This window comes from Ornithodoros turicata, chromosome 3 (assembly GCF_037126465.1).
Source record: "Ornithodoros turicata isolate Travis chromosome 3, ASM3712646v1, whole genome shotgun sequence".
In the NCBI taxonomy this organism is placed as follows: domain Eukaryota; kingdom Metazoa; phylum Arthropoda; class Arachnida; order Ixodida; family Argasidae; genus Ornithodoros; species Ornithodoros turicata.
This window is the reverse complement of record NC_088203.1, coordinates 26490240-26503672: the sequence shown is the minus strand read 5'-3', so window position 1 is coordinate 26503672 and position 13433 is coordinate 26490240. Positions and strand designations below refer to the sequence as shown.

The window sequence follows — 13433 nt, the reverse complement described above, 5'->3', positions numbered from 1 at the left end:
ATGATTAAACTGCTTCAAAATTGTGTAAATATCATAACAAGCTACTGATATATGCACAAGGGCATTATCGCGGGAAAATGTTATGGTGTCTTTATATTGGATGAATGTTTGTGTTTTCACGATTTGTGGGAGAGGAACTGACGAAAATTTTGAAAATAATTTTACTGATGATTGCGAGTTCCCAACCGACATTTATATCAATTTTCATTTTCTGATAAATCTGGTTCTTTGTCTCTGGGAAATCCCATACCTAGAGTCACTAAATAGCTACCCGTACCTTACGCCCGCCATAGAGATCAATCTAAGAAACGTGGTATCAATAGGGATCAACCTATTTGTATCGACGATGGCTTCTCCATTCCACCTCCATATTTTTCACTTACTTATAACCGAGGTTTCTCTCAAGCTACACACGCAAAGCACAAAGATAGCTCCACAATACTTAAACCCCAGATCAGCAACACCGGGCTCTCGTCAGCTGTCAGTCCCATTACTGGAGGAAGCTTTCGTGGCACTATATATCACTTAGCAGCTTCTGATTAACATGACCCACATCAAAGGCAGTTTGCGCTTCGAAAGTCGTGCAATGCGTCACCCGTAATCGACGATCGCTCGCATGCGGGGGCTGTGCGTGACCATCATCTGGAAATGAATGAGCCACAAAGTGACATCACACACAAGCGAAGCACGAACTTGCAGACGACGGCGCCTTTCAGAAACACTACACGCCAGAAGAACGCGTGACGTACCAACACGTCACGGCTCTTAGAATGGCCGCACGCCAACCGGGGTTTGCGCAACAACAGACAGCGCCGAGCAGACGACTTTCACTCTTCCATCCCATTCCCTTCCCCTCTGTCATGGAAACAAAGGGAGAGAGAGAGAAACGGAGAGAGAGGAGATGAAAGAAGACTCCAAGACCAAGTACACGCGCGTACTCCGCATGATCTGCGCAACCGGTATCGTTTCTCCGTTTCCTCCCAAGCTTGTCGTCTGCTGTCGCTGTTTCGGTTTCCATTTCATTCACCTTCGGTTTGGTCGAGAAGCAAAAGAATGGGACGACGTGGTCGAGGAAGATAGGAATGAATGAAGATCGATGTTTTTCGCGGAAGATGGCCTGGTTTTCGAGACAGTGAGATGGTCTCGGTTGACAGACGAGGTGTAAGCTTGTGGGGGATCACCGATGGATGCGGCGCTGCATTTGTGATATTGATCGGTAAGATTAATTGGTTACGCTATTGACTGGGAAGCTTGCGCGTTTTACTCCCGTTCAGTTTCATCAGTCCTTTGGTTTCTTGCAAGTGTGTGTGCTTACATCCACATGTGCTACTATGTTTAGGCTTGTGGTCTCTCTTCATTTTGCTTGATACGATTGGTCTTATTAGTGACTATTAGATTAGAACATAGAATCTGTGTCTGGGCTTCTGTAAAGCGGGTGCTGCTTTTTGAAACGGCATATTTTCACGAAACAGGCGCAATATGTGTAGCAGTTGCCTTTGTGGATGACAGAAGAATGAAACAGCGGCTGCCTCCTCAGTCGAGCTCTCGCTCACACATCTTTTCTTAAGACTTTGAGAGCGGCGAAAATATTGATGAAATAATTTCTTCGTCAAGCGCGTGGCATGGGTTATTTATGCGAACGTCATGTAGGAATTGATTCGCCCAAAAGATGATGTTGATGTTGATGAAGAAATACTAGGGAGAGGTTGGATTCGTCATACGACAAATTCGGCTACTCCCATAAACAGACCCCGAACTCAAAAAAATTGACTAATTGATTGATCGACTGGGAAAATAAAAAAAAAAATGGAGACGGTAGTCCCAAACTACTCGGGACTGGCTACTCCAGGACGGGTTATTTAGCGCTCATTATATGTAAAGCAAATGAAGGGGAAGGAGGGTGGCGAAAAAAGAAGAAAAGGAAAATTATACAAAGGAAGACGTCTTGTCCATGAATTGGAAGAAGACGTCGCACTACTGTTATCGTCACTTCTCCATGCTCTTGGAAAGAAACACAAACGGAATACGCATAAACGCACAGTCTCAGAGGCTGCACGTATCAGTGGGATATACACAGGGGCGGATCTAGGTGGGAGGTCAGGATGTCCTGACACCCTCAACTTCTGTCGTTACATATAGTTCCAATTGACCTTGGATAGTGTAATAGCAGGCTGTCCAAGGCAAGACACCCCCCCCCCCCCTCAGAAAAATCCTGGATCCACCACTTTATATACGTCATGTTACGCAGATTATTCAGACAGTCGCGTCCAATACAAAACTGATACAAATGTGATACAATCACCTGTAGTCTATCATTTGGGTACAAGATATTCTATGAATGAACGAAGGTATCCCTATATGCGCTGGAGAAATACTCTGGTGGTGTTCGTCGTCCTTGTAAGCCTACAGGTTGCGCATAATGTGTGATATGCGTTATCTCACCGCGCATGCCCACCAAACAATACATTGAGTAACACGCGGAAGCCGATACCTGGAAGCCCCTGAGAAAGAAGTTTTCAAAATGACGCAAGAATAGAAGTTGGCTGCATTCCACGTTCCTTCCACGCCGTCGAAGGCGGATGACCCAGAAGTGAGGAATCACAAGGCTGAGGTTTGTGCATATAGTAGGCGGACTTGACCGTGTTATGCCTTCAGCGGTGACATGCTCTTTATCGCACGGGACGGGGTCGGCTTTTATCGAATTACGAGGGAGTAAACAAGGGCGTACTGCGCAGTCTGAGGTTCGCACAGATTTTTTTTTTTTGTTAAACTTTTGTACCTCCTTTCTTTATCCATTTCCTTACACGAATACAAGTTGCACATGTGTCATTTTATTTACAGCTAAAACGTACTAAAGTTAACTTTCATGAAGAAAATAGGGGTCTGAAGGTAAGCACGGCTTCCCCGTGATACAAAAGTAATAGAAAGTTGTAGAAGATGGCACCCAAAAGCTTTGGGGGCTCCAATGAGATAAGGAATTAAGGACTCGTCAACATTTGGTGTGTTGAGCACGTTTCCTTTTCTTTTCTTTTTTTTTTTTTGGGGGGGGGGGAAGGGTGCGGGAGGGCGAACAAGGTTTGAGTGTCGAGCATGCGCGGTGACGACGCCTTATTTCTATAGGGTCTGAGCGCTACTGTCGTCAAATGTCGGGCTATACGAAACCAGAGGCGGACCCAGGATTTTTTTGAGGGGGGTGAGAGGGTCCTGCCTTGAACAGCATGCCATTACACTTCCAAGGTCAATTGAAACCCTACGTAACGGTAGAAATTGAGGGGGGTCCGGACATTCGGACCTCCTCCTAAATTCGCCCCTGTACGTAACATGACATAATTTTGTCGTATTTCGGCCTATCGATCGTTCAAAACTGCTGGAAGCGTGAAGACTCTTAGCCAGTATTAGAGAGGTTTAGCAAACCGTTGGTAACGTGGCTTGCGTCGAACCGTATGACGAAACGATAACCGTAGCAACGATTTGGTAAAGCTCCCTATTGAAAACAAGAACGAAGCTTGCATATGTATCTCTCGACTTCCGTGAAGGCGATGAAACAAAATGAATGTACTTCTTCTCATTTTTTTATTAAAGCCGTACCGCGTGCCAGGCGAAGCCAAGAAATAGGGGTCTGAAGGTAAGCACGGCTTCCCCGTGATACAAAAGTAATAGACAGTTGTAGAAGATGGCACCCAAAAGCTTTGGGGGCCCCAACGAGATAAGGAATTAAGGACTCGTCAACATTTAGTGTGTTGAGCACGTTTCCTTTTCTTTTCTTTTTTTTTTGGGGGGGGGGGGGGGAGGGGTGCGGGAGGGCGAACAAGGTTTGTGTGTCGAGCATGCGCGGTGACGACGCCTTATTTCTATAGGGTCTGAGCCAGGTCCCCCAAGGTCGCCATTTTCCCATCTATTGGTTCCTATCCCGATGCGTGCAATGCCGGAGGCCGCCCTTAGATACCCCATTGTTACCAGACGTTGGCTTGCGTGGATTGTAGCGCGCGAAAGATCCAGTTGAAGCACAATCCAAGCCAGGCCAAGTCACCGAGAGAAATGGACGACTGCAGCGCCTGCGGCGCCTGGTACGACAGGTACGCTATGTGATGCACGCAGCCGTGCACTAGATCCTTCCGATCGCTCAACACGTTTAGAAACGGGACCAAAAAGTGAAACACGACAGAGAAAGTTGTTATACGCGTTTTATTTGGACACATAAAGACTAGATTCATTCGCAGAAACAACAAAAACATTTTGCTGCTAAACTTAGCGCGCTGAAGTGATCCGGAACGGCAACAGTGGGGTATCTAGTGGCGGCCTTCTTCGTTGCACGCTTTTCCGAGGTGAGTTTGGGGGACCTGGTCTGAGCGCTACTGTCGTGAAATGTCGGACTATACGAAACCAGAGGCGGACCCAGGATTTTTCTAGGGGGGGTGAGAGGGTCCTGCCTTGGACAGCATGCCATTACACTTCCAAGGTCAATTGAAACCCTATGTAACGGTAGAAATTGAGGGGGGTCCGGACATTCGGACCTCCTCCTAAATTCGCCCCTGTACGTAACATGACATAATTTTGTCGTATTTCGGCCTATCGATCGTTCAAAGCTGCTAGAGGCGTGAAGACTCTTAGCCAGTATTAGAGAGTTTTAGCAAACCGTTGGTAACGTGGCTTGCGTCGAACCGTATGAACCGGAACCAACGCAACGATTTGGTAAAGCTCCCTATTGAAAACAAGAAGGAAGCTTGCATGTGTATCTCTCGACTTCCGTGAAGGCGATGAAACAAAATGAATGTACTTCTTCTCATTTTTTTATTAAAGCCGTACCGCGTGCCAGGCGAAGCCAAGAAATCCGCAACAGTGACTCGCTTCCCAGGAAAACTCCTCAAGCCCGCTTTCGAAATAAAAGTCATTGCCCCCTTCGCGAAAAACGGATACAAGGTATCAAATTTTCAAACTAATTGCCGGAAAAGAAAGCGACTGCCTCTACGGAAAGCGAGCCTTGCACCGGAAGCGGAAATCAGTCTCAACCCGTGCGTCCACCCCACCGTCGACTTGCGTATCCTAAGCTCGCAACGCCCAACATCCCGTCTTCGAAGAACATGGAAAGTACTTCAGTAAGATGCGTAGAACGGTAGAAAATCCAGCGAATCGGAAGGAAATGTGAAGTGAATTGCCTGAGGACAAGCGCTGCCGAACAGATTCTGATTTTCATGCGGATATTCTAATGACGTGGCTGTGAGTGACTCACGAAATGACGGACAGGGTTGTGCATGGCGCGTGTCTATTTTGGTTTTTATATTGTAATATAGTTTATCTCTTGCTTTCTTGTTGTTTTCTTTTTTCGTTTTTTTTTTTTTTTTGCGTGATATTGCTGGCGGTTTGTTGAATGTCGCAGTCCGTGAGTAATGCGTCATGCTATATGCGCCAATACCACGGTCCCTGTGGCCATTCTTGGGCACCAATAAAACATTATATTATTATTATAAATTATTACAAATAGTCCATTAATTCGGTTAATATTGCTCAGATGGGCCAGGATTTTTTCAATGTCAACGTTTTGTCAATGTCTGCAACGTAATTACACTCCCCTTGCGACGTGTGATTAGGTAACAGCTGTCCTGCAATGTATGCAGTTTGCGCTCGCATTTTGTGACTTACATAGTCAGGGGGTGGTCATCGGGGAAGGGGGGGGGTAGACGCCCCAAGTGCTTTGCCCAGAGAGGACACCGGACGTTACATATCCCTGAATTAGGCAAAGATAATTCGGCAAAACAATGCTAGGAAAAATACACATGGAACAAACAGAAACGAAGCAAGTAACATGGGCAGTACACGCGAGCAATAACACTGTGAGTTGATGAAGAAAAATACTAGGGAGAGGTCGTGACGAATTCAACCTCTCCCTAGTATTTTTCTTTATCAACATCAACATCAGCTGTGAGTTGAGATCTGATGCACTCGAGTGGAAGAGAAACTAACAAAGGAAAACAACGAGTATAGGCAACTGAAGTGATATATGCAGGAACTCACAAATAAAGAAAATAAGGAACGGTAAACAAGAACAAAAAGAAAAATAAATTTAATAAGGTAGCTCTAAATGTAAACTAGCGCTCTGTGAGTAGGCCACCGTCATCAAGCGATGACGCTTCAGGGCATGACGGAAACGATGTAATGAAGGAATGTCCTTCAAATGGATGGGTCATGAATTTCATAGAGTGACTGACGTGAAACTGGACATTTGTTTCCCATAGTTCGTTTTAACTCTGCACAAGAGATAATTACGGGAAAGAGAAAACCGGGTTTCACAACAAGGTAGCAAGGTAGCCAAATGAGGCAACCCATATCTGCAATGTCGAATCTTGTGAGATGCATTCAAAATTCGCATTCAAACAGTCGCAAGGTACAGCTCGCATCTTGAACGTCATTCCGGCCTGCGGACCCTGGTAGTACTTAGTAGAAATAACGTCGGAGGGTGTTTCGGTCATCTGTTTACAGTTCGAGGGGTGACCTTCGTTATGAAGGCGTTGTATCCTGCTTGGCGCTGCCAGGGTGGCTTTCTTCCCGCTTCGCAGGCTGGAGCGGTGTTCAAGTTAAGTTTGACGCGACCCGTACCTTTCAGTACATGAGTATTCGAATGAGAGTGCATATACGTACGAGATGTTTCGTTCAAGTCCGGTAGTATTGTACCCGTCGAGACAGCTCGGTTGCAACCAACCGATAAAACATCCAATAAAAGGGATAGTAGATGGCGCACAAGAAGAGGAAGGACAAAACAAATGAATGATCAAAAAGCGGTGGGCACGGGGACCCAAGATTTCACGTTCATGTTAGTAGTAGATCTACCAATTCGTTACCTGTAAAAATAAAGCATAAAACGACAATAACAACAACAAAACGCACAAAAGCCTTCGAGACATCCAGATGTTGATCGTTGACCAGGTAACCATAAACGGTAAGAAGGCAGCATGCTAGCTGGTGGAGAAAATTCATTGAAGATGAAGACTGAGCTTGGCCGAACACGGAGGTGTTTGTCTTTTGCCCATCCGTGCTCGCCCGAGCTCAAGCGTCATCTTCAGTGGACCAGGAAACCAGGACCTTGATCACGTCGAAATATCTGCTCTCCAGTCGGACCAAGGCTGCCAGGAGATGCTGCTGCTGATGCTAATGGTATTGTCGACAAGACAGCAACGTGTGTCCTGTGTCCTCAACCGACCCAAACATTTGGCGAGTTAGGGGAGTACGCCTTCTCAGGTCAACATTGCAGTCGTCTGCTGTGGAGCGCATTTAGGCTAAGCCTGCGAAATAGTGTTAAAGAGCCAGGCTAGAGGTGTGCGAGGATAAGATTGAAAGTGTCCGCATACACACTGTATCCGCACATTTATGATCCGCAGGAACATTATGTCATCCACACTCGTCCAATAATAGCAGAATGCAAGGACTTCAAGTGATGGCTTACTTCGATACTACTTTAAGTTCACTGCGTACTCTGAACTACTACGTACTCTGCGACGCTTCCCGCTGGGAGGCGTCGGCAGAGACACTGATGTTTATGTGCGGTATAATGTGGTTATCCGCGCGCATCGCAGTGGCTCGCGGATTATCCGCATTTTATTCGCACGTAATTGAAAACATTGTATTATTTCTATCCCCAAACAATGATGCCGCCCGAATAGCCGCGTGGATCCTTTAGATATGGTAATGTAAGGCTCAACTCTGACTCAACCCGGTGCAGAAGGGAGGACTGAGCCCCGGCATCGACCCACTGTTCCGTAGCTAGAGTCCTGTGCGGGTAGGAATTTCTCTACCCGCGTTCGACCCGTACCCGTAGGTGTACTACCCGCACCCGACCCTCCATCCCGCGGCGAGATGAGACTGCTCCTACACAAGGTTTTGAAGTTGAGTGTGTTGTTATTTTATGTCTAACCCGCATCCTACCCACTACCCGCTCTGGGGTCAAGAGTGACACTCGCACTCGACCCGTCACCCACACAACACCAAAAATATGAACCCGCACCCGCAGTAATGCGCGCGGGTCCCGCGGGTTATGCAGGACTGTATTCGTAGCCAGTTAGCCAGTGAGTTCATTCATAGAGAGTTCATCAAAATACGTTTTGCGTCAGACTTTGTAAAAGTACAGAGTGAATTTAGCAAATGTTACACATTTCGAGCGAGTCGTAAAAATACAAGATAACGTCTCTGGCGCTTCAAACTTTGCAGACTGATAGCTATTCGCCGTAAGTTTTATCCAGATAGCGTTGCAGGTACAGGTAGCGTACAGGTAGCGTTGCCTGGAGACGAAGCAAAACCAAAACCTAAAGAACAACAAAGAACCAAATGAACCAGATATGCAGGGTTTCGAGGCAGCGTCATTTACGTGGTGATGTGAACGTGTAGCAGACAGATGAAAAAATGGCGGTTTGCCGGTGATATAGGCCATTGGAAATGTATGGGGTGAGAATTTGCTTTGCTTATAACTTTTTTTCTACAAAGTGATAGCATTTGACAAAATATGGATAAAACTTCAGGCGCATGGTTATCTGCAAAGTTTGAAGAGCCAGAAACATTATTTTCTATTTTTATGACGCGATCAAAATGTGTAACCTTTGCCCTGTATATGCGTGCAGCAGAACGCTTCTGAACAACGCTCGGATTCCTCCGTAAAAGCACGTCCTCTTGTTAAACGGGTAGAGTTCGCTTTGGCCTAGCTGGGCTAGTTACCTTACTCCTGTTAACCGTTTCCGTGTACGTGCAGTTCTTGCAGGACAATGTGGTGGTTGTCGACCCAATTTGGAAGACTATGACGTGTGCTTCAACATCTTCCTGGAGCGTGACTACCCGATGGTGGAGGTTTTCCTCTTACGTCCTCCATCCCGACGTGGAATGGTGCTCGTCGGACCTGGCGACATGGAGACAATGTGTTCGTAAGTTGAGTGCACTGTGTAATTATGCAGTTTAGGGTATAGCTGTAGAAAGCACGCAAATGGCTATGGGTACACCAGAGCGAATGCTATCATATGCAGGGGGTTCACAGAGCTGCTGGAGTGCTACGCGTACCATTACCTCAATTGCTACAGTGGATCGCAGCAAAGCTACATCGAGCGTCTCCTCAAAGCAATGGTGGCTTCGTTCCACATGATGTGCGGCCCCGACAAGAGTACGTTACAAGGTGAGTAACTTTCGGAGACTTTGCCCTGTCGTGCCCTGGTCATATGTAGGACTGTACAGGCATGAATGGGTTTTTGTTGCCATTGGGGAATATGTTTATTATATAAAAAAATAGGAGGGACAGGTTAGCCACAGCTACGGCGGCTTGCTATTCCCAGGAAATAAGGTTTTTGTTGAATGTCTACGGAAACCGCTAATCTGATCTAATTACCGCTTTCTTCAGCACTGCTGTACAACGCCCAATGCTTGGAACGCGTCAACGTCCAGTCTCCCTCCTGTCACGTGCCCGGCTTCGACTTGGCTATGGCTTGGAAGCGCGTCTTCCGGTTCCAAGCGACCATGCGGGACTGTAGTGAACTAACACACCACAAGGAGTGCCTTCTGGACGTTTTGAGTACGCCGCAGTGTCAGCCAGATGCCGCAACCGTATTCAACAGCAGCGTCGATGGATTTCTATCCATCTTCTGTAGCTCTGGTGTTTCTATTCTGCAAAGACAGCTCACGTGCTGGACTGTGATCTTTGGACTGGGAGCGTTGTGCTTGAATGCGTTGTGCAGGACAGTGTAACTTGAATGCTGGTTTAGGATCAGACGAAGTACGGATGCTGTCAGCGTGCCAGTGAGTGAGGGAGGGAGGCCCGACGTGTCGAAACGGGTGTGAATGCTGTGAATAGACACAACCAAATGGAGTGATACAGACACAAACAATGGGTCATTTCGGTTGCTACTATGGACTAAATCTCGACTCTTTCGAGTACTGCCGAATTTAAGCCAAACTGCAATGCATGTGTTTCACATTAGTACAAGCACGGGAGCACCAACTGAAAACACTGAATGATTTAAAAAAATATTTCAGCACGTATGTGCTTGAGGTAGTTCGTCAGTGCACACAGCTCAGGTTGCTGGTGCTGGTTCAATTTCCACTCTTCAACATGTAGATTGGTTTCGTTGGAGTAATACTATACTTTACGTGTGTGTGCGAACGCGAAGTATGTATACCTATCTAGTCATGTTGTTCGCAGAGCGTCGCGAATTGGTGTATTGATATGTAGTTTTTGATGTACATACCCTGTCAGCACATCATTATTGGATCAATAGCGGCCCAACATTGGCAGCCAACATAGGCTTTACCCTCGTTTTATGAACGTTCGATCTGTCAATGCTCTCGCTTTATGGACAGTCTTGCTGAGAAGCTAGCTGTATATTCGTCTAGTCTAGGGAGACTTGCGAATCAAATGCATTTCGGTATTCTGACAATCATTTACACGAACTGAACACAGTTGCGAAATATTGAAAACCAAGGTGGACTCATAAAAACGACTTTCGAAATTTGAAAAAGTCTGGCTCCCACCGAAGGTCGATGGAAGTACTTCTTGCTTTCTCTGCTCAGCCAATGTCACCGTGCATTACTCATACCATTCCTGCGCTGCTTTCTAACTCTCATTGAAGCAGATGACCGTTGTTTCTTTCCCTCTGTGTCTGAGTGATCTGATCCCCAATCTTCGTTCATTGTTTCGTTCCGGGAATGTAACGCAGCGGCTACAGCGGCCATGCAGCGCGACGTAAAGCGTTGGCCTTCGGAAGGGAAAGTTTTTGAGATTCCTCTCCACATTCCTGTTTCGATTTGATTGCTCGCTTATTTGAGGCATAATTCGTCACACGAGAAAGAAATAAAGTTGATGGTAGGTATATTGTGGATGTCATGGACCAACTACGATGTGCAGGAATTTTTTTCACCGATCGTTCCGAAGTGTCCCTTTAATATCTCGATTTATGAATTCCCTCGTATCGTAAATGTTTTTTCGAGAAACAATTGCGTTTCACAAATGGAGGTTTGACTGTATTTGTCTAATCTATGCTGTACAACACGGTCCGATATTGGACCAACAAAATGGCCAATATTGGTGGTGGCGGTGTGGAACTGGTTGCCGTAGTCTTGGACCTTGGGCTCTCTGTCCAATACAGAAAGTCCGTGGCGAGCCAATGAAAAATATGGATATTCTGTAGCTGCCATATTTCACGTCTAATTGAGATGTGCAGCACGGAAAATGAACACACCATGCTATGAAGACACGACTAAAGCTATTCCTGTTACGTTTAGTTTGGGAGTTCCGTGTGTCATGCATAGGGGACGCCGGAGAGAGTTGTCACAGTTCTTGCTTCTGATTTGACTGTGACGAAAGTAGGCTGGCGAAACCAAAGCTGTATTTTAGTGTCATCGTTTGGTTACACAACGTACATGTTAAAAAAGCTGGCTTCAAAAATAGTACATAAAAAGCATTGGCGCGGAGGTCGTCGGGTGTGACAATACGCCCCAGTAGCGGGGCAGTCTGTCACATACGTAGATCGAGATGCTACCTATCAAAAAGAACTCGTTACAAGTTAAGTTATCGTGTGAAAAATGTAAGAACGAAGTTCTTCAGCCTGAAGTGTAACTCGCAGTTACGGAGTTACTTAAAGGTATACTGTAAAACAGTGGTCTAGCAAGATATACTGGCGACATGACTTGACACTTTGTTGCTTGTAAATGCCATACGTGGAACCATACGACGACGACGACGTGCTCTAAGTAGTTTTAATTTGTTATGAAAAAATCGGCGTACTGCAGGGGCGCGACGCCTGGTGTCAAACGTCCCCCTGTGCAGCGGGCAACACCACTGATCTCTATTGTATAGGCTGGGTCGCGCATTGGGTGCTCCACAGCGTGTCACCGGCCGCCATACTGGTGGGCCCATCGCATCCTGTCGTCTGCATTTAGTTCAAGCGGTGCTGCCCGTATTTTTTAAACTTTCTTTTAAATTAAAGGGCATGTCAAGCCAGTTTGTTGCAGCTTTGAGTACACTTCACGCGGACAGAGAAAGAGGGATAATTTTTCGCAGGTAAGGTCTTTATTTTGAAGAAAAATCTGTTTATTCGTATCGCGTGCATCTGACAACTCGGACTTGTTTGCACTTCGCTGGTGCCACTGCGTACTAAGAAAGTATGTGTGACTGCTCCTACAGATCTCAAGTCCATGTATTTTCTATAAACAATGCGCTTGTACTTGCAGGTTCCCCTATAAGTCACTCGGCTGTGCCGAAGAACCGGATGCAGAACCTAGGCCAATATGCCAATTTGTTCCACTGTTCTTTTAATCTGTGAGGTACGGTGGAAGCAAATAAACTGCTGTGTTAACCTCGTATGTGCAGTCGCTCCTACAGCGTGCGTGATAAGTCATGCATGCGCATGCTCCTCGTGCACAGCGCTTCGAATTTCTGTAATGAAATACGCTGACAGCTGAACAACTGCAATGCACTCGTGACAATAACGTTATTTTGAGATGAGGAATGGGGAGTTTCATCGCCAGGTTCTATGCTCCATCTCATTGCTGGTGGCGATGTGGTGAATAAAATAACGAGCCCCTTCAGAATAAGGATCGAGGTCTTATTGTAGCACACACACACAGACACTCGTAGAACATAATATGATAATGGAAAAAATCAAAGTCAAACGAGAACCGTACAATACCAAATCACATAATAACGAACGAGAACCGCGGTACACCACACGAAAACCGAACAACAAACGAAAACAAACAAAAAATATAAAAACGGAGGTACCTTACAATAACAGACAGTGTGAAACCTTTCTGAGTAAAAATAATTAACTTTATAGGTTGACATACACCAAATTCATCTTCATGCGTACGCGCCCTGTGCACGACAGCTACGACCCCCTATTCGGAATACATGCAGCGGAGAAGAAAAAGAAGGCAATTACCATTAAGAACTACAGGAACACGGCTGAAGCACGTTTGGAATACATCAGCACACTGATTCCTAAGAAAGATGCGTGCTAATCAGCAATGAGGGGCGTTTAAAGCGCAATAAATACTCCAAATCAAATCGCTTCCCATTGTTTCCTATGGGAGCAGCCGGCGCCAGTGGGCCCTCCAACATGGCGGCCGGTTGCCGCTCCTCTCTCCCACGAGCCCCTCTCCTATGCGCGATCCAGCCTTTATACACAGAAATCAATGGGTGGGCAACACTGCGTTTGGTATCTTTGTCGCGATTTGGTTCTTTTGGTGTCTATATTATTTCTTATCATATATCCGCAAGAGTGCAGAAATTCCTGTTTATCGCATTCTTTTGCGAAATAAAATGAAAAAAAAAAGATAACGCAGCTACTGTTATCGCAGGTCCGTAACAACGAGTCATCGATGCAGTCTTCCGAGTGGCGCGAAATCAGATTAACTGACGTGTCAGAAAGCAATGGTTCTGAGGATAAAACACACAGTGGACAAACAAC

The 13433-nt window shown here is 46.1% G+C and overlaps 1 protein-coding gene across 2 annotated transcripts; it reads left to right on the top strand.

Annotated features, from left to right (window-relative positions):
- Window positions 1-900: 900 nt before the first annotated feature.
- On the top strand, window positions 901-10857 carry LOC135388323 (uncharacterized). 2 transcript variants are annotated; one of them, XM_064617804.1, is made up of 4 exons: window positions 901-1216; window positions 8735-8903; window positions 9003-9148; window positions 9371-10857. In XM_064617804.1, the coding sequence occupies exons 1-4, from the start codon at window positions 1087-1089 to the stop codon at window positions 9712-9714; spliced, it is 789 nt and encodes a 262-aa protein (XP_064473874.1). In that variant the 5' UTR covers window positions 901-1086; the 3' UTR covers window positions 9715-10857. The 2 variants fall into 2 exon arrangements, with proteins under 2 accessions (XP_064473874.1, XP_064473875.1); XM_064617805.1 differs by lacking the exon at window positions 901-1216 and adding an exon at window positions 2447-2611.
- The last annotated feature ends 2576 nt before the right edge of the window (window positions 10858-13433 follow it).